At 50.2% G+C, this 9,599-nt stretch overlaps 1 protein-coding gene across 1 annotated transcript; it reads left to right on the forward strand.

Annotated features, from left to right (window-relative positions):
• The first annotated feature begins 5,364 nt into the window (after positions 1-5,364).
• Positions 5,365-8,365, forward strand: LOC149344522 (uncharacterized). Its single transcript, XM_089547258.1, has 2 exons — positions 5,365-5,618; positions 7,234-8,365. The coding sequence occupies exons 1-2, from the start codon at positions 5,365-5,367 to the stop codon at positions 8,363-8,365; spliced, it is 1,386 nt and encodes a 461-aa protein (XP_089403384.1).
• Positions 8,366-9,599: the final 1,234 nt, after the last annotated feature.

Raw genomic sequence — 9,599 nt, forward strand, 5'->3', positions numbered from 1 at the left:
CATATCGAAAGTGAAATACAACAGGCGGACGCGATTTTACGCAAAGCGTATAAAACCGTGCTTCGACTACCCCATAACACCTCAACTGAAAAGCTCTTAGCCTTGGGACTGCACAACACGTTCGAGGAATTACGGGAAGCGCAGCATGTTGCCCAAATGCGCAGACTACAGCAGACCCCCACAGGCAGAGTTCTTTTAAAGAAACTGGGCTACACCGAACAAATTCGAGAAATATTGAGAACTAAAACGATCCCCGATGAGTACCGCAGCACGCTCAGGGTGGCACCAATACCAAGAAACATGGACCCGAACCTCCACAAAGACCGAAGAGAGGCAAGGGCCGACCGCTTAGAAAACACACGCATCCCAGGATGCAACAGTGTATGTCGACGCTGCCACATATGCCATGACTAGGGGACAAGGCACCAACAACGCAGTGGCAACTGTAGTCAACTCGGAATTTCACGAGATTACCAGCGCCTCTTTGCAAGACTGCACGATAGCTGAGGCTGAAGAAGCGGCCGTCGCTCTAGCGGCAGCGGAGGGCTATCGGACTGGGCGGTCACTGACAATTCTTACTGATTCACAAGCAGCCTGCCGCAACTATCTTTGCGGCAGAGTCGGTCACAGAGCGCTCCGCATACTCCGCTCTGTAGACTGCAAGACGCAACAAACACATGCAAAACCACACAAGCCGATCAAACATAAGATCATCTGGGTACCGGGGCACACGGGGGTGGCAGGAAACCAAGAGGCAGACAGGATAGCTCGAGGATATACTAACTACCGAGCATCCAACGTCAACGACCTTGAGGAATCCCTGCCAGTACCTCAGGAATACTCGGCCATACTCAACAACTACAAAGGCAGCAGGATGCGGTACCCACCACCGCACAAATCTTTAAACAAAGAAGAGGCTGTCACATGGAGACAACTTCAAACGGGGTCATATCCAAATCTAAACACACTAAGTAAAATTCACCCCACACTTTACGCACACAATTGTCCGTGGTGCCATGAAAAACCTACACTGTATCACATCACATGGGCATGTCAAAAAGTCGACATCGTCCCAGTTATACAAAACCCAAGTGTGGAGCAATGGGAGGGTCTGCTCTCCAGCGACTGCCGCGATGACCAGATCGGTTTGATACGGCGAGCTCAGCTGACGGCAGCATTCAGCGGAGCCCTGGAATAGGGGCAACCGACCATTGCGGATGGACTCATCTGACCACATAAAAAAAAAGCACTTGTGCTAGAGCCAAATAAAGTTATCCTATCCTATCCTCATCCCCGCGTCTCCGCGGCTCTTCGGTCCTGGCACGTACCATATGCATGTACGAAGCTACACGCGGACTCAGACTCCGACTGGAGAACACATCACTACTACACCTAAAAAAGTGTAACTTTACCACAAAGGCAATTCGACTTGATAATACGAGCTCTTGAAAACTACTTTGAAGAATTTTTGACCGCCAGTACATTGTGGCAGCTGTTTAAGAATGCGCTACAGGCACTCGTAGTGAAACATATTCCATCTAAGATCTTTACTGGCATACAAAGGCAAAACAAGCCATAGTTCTTCAAAGACATTAAACGACTACTAAACTGCAGATCTCGGCCATTTCGGAGGTATAATAGAAGCAAGAACTCTCAAGTTTTTAACAAAGCACACCAACTAAGGATAGAAATATATTTGAACAAATGTGACAAAGTTCTCTGCATGTCTTTCGCTTTGTCCCTGTCTTCAAGCCTACAGTGACGTGATTTGAAGGCTCCTTTCCCAAGCAATGCAACCCTAAGAAGCCGAGCACCAGGCCGGGGCAAAGCTTGAACCCATTTTGAGAAAACCGGTGGGCACCCGGCCGGCGGCGGGAGTCGAACCCACCATCTCCCGAAGCCGAGGTGAGCGCTCTACCACGAGAAATATATTTAAAAACTAAACAAGCCAACTATACGCTTCCCTCTACCGGAGTTAGAGCAACCCAAAGGAGCTGTGGAACAGCGTTAAACTAAATGCAAAGATGAATGTACTATTCCCCCCTTATACGTTGGAAATTACGTAACTGATGAAGTAGAAAAAGCGAAATGATTCACCAGGTACTTTGTCCATTTTCTGTGCACCCGCCTAAATCTTCTTTTACAACTAGTCAGCTCAAGTTTGTCAAATATGCCAGATATAGTCGTACCTTACGATGCAGTAGGGAAACCATTGTGTGATTTAAGGCCAGGTTTGGCGACTGCCCCAGGTCGCAGTTATCTCTTGTATTGAGATCCTCCGCACTTACTGCTGATAAATTTCTTACCATATTCCAAATGTTACTGACATCGAAAGAGCTACCATCGCATTGGAAAACTGCCTACGTAGTGCCGGTTCACAAGTATGTCTGGCTTCAGAGGCTGGTTGCCAGTTACAGCGCCATTTAACCGAGGGGGATTTGAGTTTGAGCTTGGGTCATCTGGTAGAGCCAGCGTCGTCGCTTCGGCGGACGCGGTTGTTGCGACGCGCATATTTTCTTTCCATCTTTCCTCTCATGCACATCTTTCAACTCTACTCAAAATTGGGGCAATGCAGGAACCTATACAAATGCCCTTCTTCTGAATAAAAATTCGACCTTCCCACTCTGTGATTTCTTTTTAGCTATGCATGACAGAGAACTAAATAACCGCTTAAATGGCACAGCTGTTGCAGCAGTTTCTCGCTTTGTGGACGACTATCTAGTTTTGCTCACCTGTGACCGCGAAGATTTAGTAGGGAAGTGTCCAAAGTTCGAGGTGTATTTTCTGATGTTCTTTCCCCTTTGGAAGTAACTCATGAAGTTCCTGTAGAGGACACAATCAGATTTCTAGACTTGAGCCTGCACTTTTCACCTTGCAGTGTGTGCTGGTCTTTCGAGCCTAGGGCTAATAAACCGTTGCTACCATATAGTTCCGCGCACTCGAAACTTGTTAAAAGAGGAATTGTTATGTCAAGCTTCAGGAGCGCACTTACAAAATCCTGTCGACATAAAACCGCACGCAGCTTTAGTAACCAGGTAGAGAGGCTTACTGCTTGTGGCTATCCGCTTCATGTTCTTTCTCCTGTGGCCGATGTTTTGTTGAAGAAACTGAAATGCTCCCCGAGTCCTGAATGTCAAACAAGTAAGCCAGTAGCAGCCATTCCCTATATCCACAAGATATCACGTAATTTGAAAAGTGTTGGAAAAAGAGTCGGAGTGGATGTTGTTTTTTCGGCCCCCATTAAGTTATCAAGCTTGTGCATGCGTGTCAACAATCCAGGGAAAACTATCCCCGTTTGCCCGAAAAATCATGAGTGCAAATTCGTGAAGTGTCAAAAAAATGCCGTGTATTCTATTCCTCTCACTTGTAATAGGTTTTATATTGGCCAGACAGGACAGTGCTTAAATGATAGGCTTAGGCAGCACCTCAATAATGTTGATAATAAAGAGTCCCGTAACCTCAGCATGCACTGCCGTGAAAGCGAGTGCACCCCACAGTTTGAATTTTGCAGTGTTGTGGATAGGAACAGAGATAAGCTGTGCATGCCGTGAAATAATCGAGGCTTCGATCATCAAGACGTATGGTGACAGATGTGTAAGCGCTCCATCAGTGTCTTTATCTCAAAAAGAACTTCGCTTCCTGAATTGCACATCTTAGCTTGCGTTGGCGTGCAGAATCCCAGTGCATGAATGAGCTCTTTGCTTTGTTTTCTATTTTGGTGCCTGAATGTATTTATACGTGCAGCGTGCCAAATAAATGTCAGTTGTTAGTTCAGCGCTGTGTTGTCCCTTTCTTTCTCTGCTCTCTTCTTTGGCTTTCGGCCTTGCGCTGCTTAAAATCAAACAATGAATAACCAACCCGCCCATCAGCTTGTGCTTTTGTCACAAAATTCAGCGCATTTTAGAAACAAACAAAGAAAAACCGCCGCGCGCACGGCGTCTCGCCATCGCGAACCCAACGGGAGAGAGGGAAAGCCCCCGCCGAGCGCGTGCCTCTCTCTCCATCTCCACGGCGTGCGCCGAAGGAATGAGTTATCCACGCCGGAGATTCTCGAACATGCGAGTCGGTTCTTCTGCTGACCGGAGGAAAAGGGCGTAGCCTTGCGTGCACTAAGTCACGTCCCCCTCCTCTGCACTCGGACGTCGGCGACGCCGCCACGACGGCGCCACGCTAGAACACGCTGGAACCTTCGCGAAACGACTCCTGACTCTGACCAATGGGGACGCGCGGCCAGTGAGAAGAGAGAAGGGAGACAGCACTGCAAATGCTGCGTGTATGTGCGCGCCTACTCTGGCGCGTTGAACAAACAGACGTGGAAGCGAGCCTATAAAAGAAGGAGGCGTTGACCGCTATCAGTCAGTCCGGACCGCCGTTTAAGCTTCGGAGAAGCGCGCCCGTTCGACTCCCGGGGAAAACACCACTCGGCCAGCCACGGACCAACGAGGCAACGTTCGCCAGTCTGCGGGACGGCATCGTCGTGGAACTCTGGTCGTCGGACTGCCACAGTGCCCGGTGAACAAATTGTGTTTTGTTTGTTTATCTCTCTCTCTGTATTAGTGCACTTTAGGTGCAATATTGCCTTTGTATTGTATTCTCTCTCTAATTTAACTTTGCACGAGTTGCATCGTTTGTTAATCACTTTGTACGTACTTGTACTAGTGATTGTGTAATCCTCTGTATCGTCTCTTTGCTGTATAAACTTGTTTTGTTTTGTGAACCTTTGGCTCCGACCCATTCTCTGGCTAGCGACCAGCGAAAGCTGGGCACCGAACGCCCAAAAACCTCTTGTCACTTGGTAGCTGGCCTCCGCTGAGTTTGCCACGCTGAGTCGAGGGCATCTCCTTCGAGTCCGAGACCGCTACCCCCTCACGCTCTAAGGGTGTCTGGGAGCTTCCCACGTAAAAGTGCGCGAAGTCTGGGTGACAATATATTCTGGCGTCCGCGACAGGACGTTTGGTGTTGCAAGCACAGAGAACGGAGAAAGAGTCGGAAGGAGTTTACGAGCCGTAAACGAGTGTAGCAGCAGATCGATATTGTGAGGTGCCGCGCTGAAGCGGTTAGTGAGGTTCACCGTGGAGAGGTACTCGTTGCCTTGAGTACAGAGTTCGGCCTCCAACTATGAATTTAAAGGAGCTTGTAGAGGTGGGCACCCAGATGGGGTTGTCCGGAGCTGGACTGCGTAAATGGGTGGACCAGGAAAGAGAGAAGGCCGAGAAAGAAAGAGAGAGGGCTCGGGAAGAAGCCGAAAAAGAAAGAGAGAGGGCTCGGGAAGAAGCCGAAAAAGAGAGAGAGAGAATTGAAAAGGAAAGGCAGAAGGCTCGAGAAGAAGCCGAGAAAGAGAAAGAGAGAGAATTTGAACGCGAAATGAAGCTGCTTGCCGCGAAGCTGGAACTGCAACGTGGTGCGAATCATTCAGCTGTAGTTCAGAGCACTAGAGAGGAAGGTAGCAGCGTGCGTATAGATGCCAGCAGGTTGCTTCCAAGATTTGATGAAAGAAGGGACGATCTGGACACATTCCTCAAGCGATTCGAAGAGATCGCGGTGAGCCAGAATTGGTCAGACAGTGAATGCGCTACCGTTCTTAGCACTTGTCTGAGCGGTGAGGCACTAAAGGCCGAGTCACACTGCGGAAACAGTCCGCCAACCCGTCCGACAAAACAGTGTTTTCGTCAGGTTGGCGATCCTGTCACACCGCGTCAACACGAACAGAGGGTAAACATATCGCTGTCTCCCGCCAGCCTGTGTTCGCCACATGTGCGCCGCTTGTTCACAAACTCTCTGTCACACCGGAAAAACCACCTCAATCGCGTTGCCCGGCGCTTCTCTGCATTTGCTCGCGCGCTCTCCTCCGTGCGTGTGCACAACCGCGGAAACTGGAGACACCTTGCGCTGTCGTAGCTACTGGCAGTTTTGCAGAATATTGGACGAACTATGATCGTGCGCGGCGGCTGAGGTGCAGCCTTGCTCGATTCTGACTCGGACGACCAGCCGCCACCGCAGAGAAACCGCGCTGGATGATCGACTGGCTGAGAAGGGCGCCTGAGAAAGGCGTTTTCGAAAACTTCATGCGAAAGAATTAAACACGGACTACATGCGTCTACTTTCTGTGCCCTGTGTCTACTTCTACACAATTTGTGTTTTGCGCTGCTGTTCCACAATGCATCATCAACCCGGCCGGTCACTACAAATCACGCAACAATCTCGGCAGATTCATCGAGTTTGTTCCACGCTGTGAGAGTACTAAAAAAAGATATAATTGTACGCATCATTCTTGCAATCAAATGGGACCCCAGTAAAGTTATTCTGATTGCTATCTCAAAGAAAAAAATGCTGCACTGCTTTCTTCTTCATCTCAAGTTCGAAAATAGCAGGACAGGAAACTGGTAACTCGCGCTCACCTGTGAAATACAGTCCCAACTAGCGATCTCTTGAAACACAGATTCCTTCAGATCCCACCGTTGATATTTTGGTCTGTTATATCCCATGGAAAACGCCTCTCTTCAACCATCCCGATCAAGTCACTTTCCTGGCGCTGGAGAACGACGGCAGCATGTTTGCGGGAGCAACTCGCACACTCGTCTGCTGTCGCGGCTCCTGCTCTAGTGGTCCTATCTCGCGCACAACCCCGTCAAGAAACTGCTAGTGCTCGCGGCCGAGGTAGGCTCTACACACGGCACAAGACATTCCTTTTGGCTCCCTACAAAGCCGCATTCGTCACTGCTCACAAGAATGCGACGGGGAACGTAGGAAATGTGCTTCTCCACGGCGGTGGCATCCGCCAGCCGGTGGTGGCCACGGCAGCCTCCCCGTCTGCATGCGCCCGCCTGCAAGACGCCGTACGCGGCAGATACCATTGCTACGAAAAAAAACCACGACCTTCTGAAAAAAATGCTCATGTTTGCACTTTGAAAACGACGTTTCCAAGCACGAAAGGCACAAAAGCGGTGAATCACCGCAAAGTGCTTGGTTTGGTTCGTGCGGTGTCGCCAGGAAATTCGCCCGGCCGGCCAACAGCGCCAACCGTGTCCACGAACGCTGTTTGTTTGTTGTTCCGGTTCCCGGAAGCTGTCATACCGAGGGAACATCCCAGCAACCTGTCTCGTTTCCCTGCCGTTCGTGCAGTGTGACAAGAAGTTGTGGGACGAGTTGGTTGGGCGACTTGTTGACGGCTCGTTTGCGAACATGTTTGGTTCATGTCGTTGTTGTGTTTCCGCAGTGTGACTCGGGCTTAAGTGTATTCGGGCGACTGTCTCCTGAAGACGCAGCAAGTTATAGCAAGGTGAAAGCCGCTTTGCTTAAAAGATTCCGACTCACCACCGAGGGATTTCGGGACAAATTCCGAACAGGAAAGCCCACAGACGGAGAAACGGCAACCCAATATGTGGCGCGATTAAGCCACTATTTTGATCGGTGGACGGAACTGTCAGAAATCGCACAGGAGTACAGTGCACTCCGCGAGCTGCTGATCAAGGAACAATTCCTGAGCAGTTGTCACCCTAACCTGGCGCTATACCTCAAGGAGAGAAGGGCCAAGACCCTCTCTGAAATGCTAGAACTTGCCGACCAATTTCTTGAAGCCCAAGGAGGAACTAACCTGAGCAAAGTTAAGAATGCAAATTCTGAAAGCGCAGAGAAATCCGACAGCCGCGATACTCGATCCAGCCCAAAGCCTCCACCGAAGTGCTACCTGTGTAATAAGACAGGCCACTACGCATCTAACTGCCGCAACAGCGCTGCGAACGGTAGCCCGACAGCTTGTTTTAAGTGCGGCCAGAAGGGACACAAAGCCGCGGCTTGTTCCAGCCCGGGCAAGTCCGCTCCCCAGGTATCGTGCGTGCGGGCCTCCTCAGGTGACCACCTGGAGGAAGAAGACGAAAACGGCTTTGTCGAGCTGAAGAACGGCAAGAAGGTGCCCGTCGTGAACGCCGTAGTGAACGCGCGACCTGAAGCCGGAATGCACAGGATGCCTGTCTCGGAAGGGAAAGTAGGGCCGCGAAGAATTTCAGTGCTGCGAGACACAGGAAGCAGCGCGGTCATCATAAAGCGAGGCTTGGTGCGAGATAAGGATCTCACTGGAACGAAGAGCCTTGTACGGCTAGTAGACGGATCCTTTAAGCGCTTACCAGAAGCTAGAGTACAGGTGCAGACTCCTTACTACAGCGGTAAACTGACTGCACTTTGCATGGAACGCCCCATATACGACCTCATATTGGGTAACATCAAGGGGGCAAAATTTCCCAAGGACCCAGACGGTAGCCGCGAGGGAGAAAAATGCGAATCCTGCACGTCAGAGCGTCGCAGTGACCGACAGGAAAAAAGCGGCGAAGGAACCGCGAGCGAGCTAGCGCAAGAAAGGAGGAAATAAAAGAATCACCCAAGAAGGAAGAACGGCAAAATGTAGCACAGGAACGTTCCGCGCAAGACACCCTCTTCGCAAGAAACATGCGAGAACAAAGCAAACAGCTGCGAGAAGCTGGAGGATAAGCCAGCAAGTGGCCGCAGCGGAGCACGAATGCCGAAGGAAGGAAGGAAAAGCCAAAGAAGGACACGTGGAAACAACGTGTCTAGAATTTCTGCTAAGTTCAGCGTAAGGCAGGCTTTAGAAACGATTCTAGTGCTGATCGGCACCTTGCTTCGGCTGTTTTCCTGCAGCACTGTCGAATTCAGGAAGGAGACCAGGAGTGTGTTCACACCGGTTCTTATCGTGAGCCTCTGCGTTATGATGCAAGTGCCTTGGAACATGTCGATTGTCTTGTTCGCATGTGCATGCCGCCCCGAAAACTTTTTGTATGCTTGGGATATGAAAGAATTTCCCAGGGCAGAAAGCCAAGAGGCAGACATTGACAGAGCGAAAGAATCGCTTAGGAAAGAGAGCCAGGAGTGCTGCCGAATTTTAGAACAGGGCCAGTCTGTTCGCCGTGAACTGTGTAGACCAAACTTGGAAGTATAGGAGAAAGTATGCCTCATACTTGTGTGCTTCCTGTTTGCAATGTTGTGTTAATGTACTGCCCAATCGCGGTGTGTTTTTATGTACATTGTGAACATTGCATTGAGTTACGTATGTGGAAACATCATTGTATTGGTGTATGTATTTTCACAGTGTGTTTGTGAGCGCATGCATGTGTGCGTGAATTGAACCGCCAAACTGAGGCGTGCTTTGAAGTGCAACCTGTCTATTGCACTGTGTTATGTATGTGAAAGCATCAAGGTATTGATGTGTGTACTTTGGCATTCGCCATTGACTGTGTGAGCGCATGCATGTGCGCGCGAATTTTGTGGCTTGTGAATATTGTTACACAATATTCTTAAAGGAAGGGGCAGTGTCACAAAATTCAGGGCATTTTAGAAACAAACAAAGAAAAACCGCCGCGCGCACGGCGTCTCGCCGGCGCGAACCCAACGGGAGAGAGGGAAAGCCCCCGCCGAGCGCGTGCCTCTCTCTCCATCTCCACGGCGTGCGCCGAAGGAATGAGTCATCCACGCCGAAGATTCTCGAACATGCGAGTCGGTTCTTCTGCTGACCGGAGGAAAAGGGCGTAGCCTTGCGTGCACTAAGTCACGTCCCCCTCCTCTGCACTCGGACGTCGGCGACGCCGCCA

Source organism: Amblyomma mixtum, chromosome 5 (genome assembly GCF_055824585.1).
Source record: "Amblyomma mixtum isolate Tamu chromosome 5, ASM5582458v1, whole genome shotgun sequence".
NCBI lineage: Eukaryota > Metazoa > Arthropoda > Arachnida > Ixodida > Ixodidae > Amblyomma > Amblyomma mixtum.

Bases quoted from the DNA above. Each gene is read 5' to 3' on its own strand.
- LOC149344522 (XM_089547258.1), top strand. From the start codon at position 5,365: ATGAAGCTGCTTGCCGCGAAGCTGGAACTGCAACGTGGTGCGAATCAT. The intron at 5,619-7,233 runs GTCACACTGCGG...CTCGGGCTTAAG, and splicing joins GGTGAGGCACTAAAGGCCGA to TGTATTCGGGCGACTGTCTC.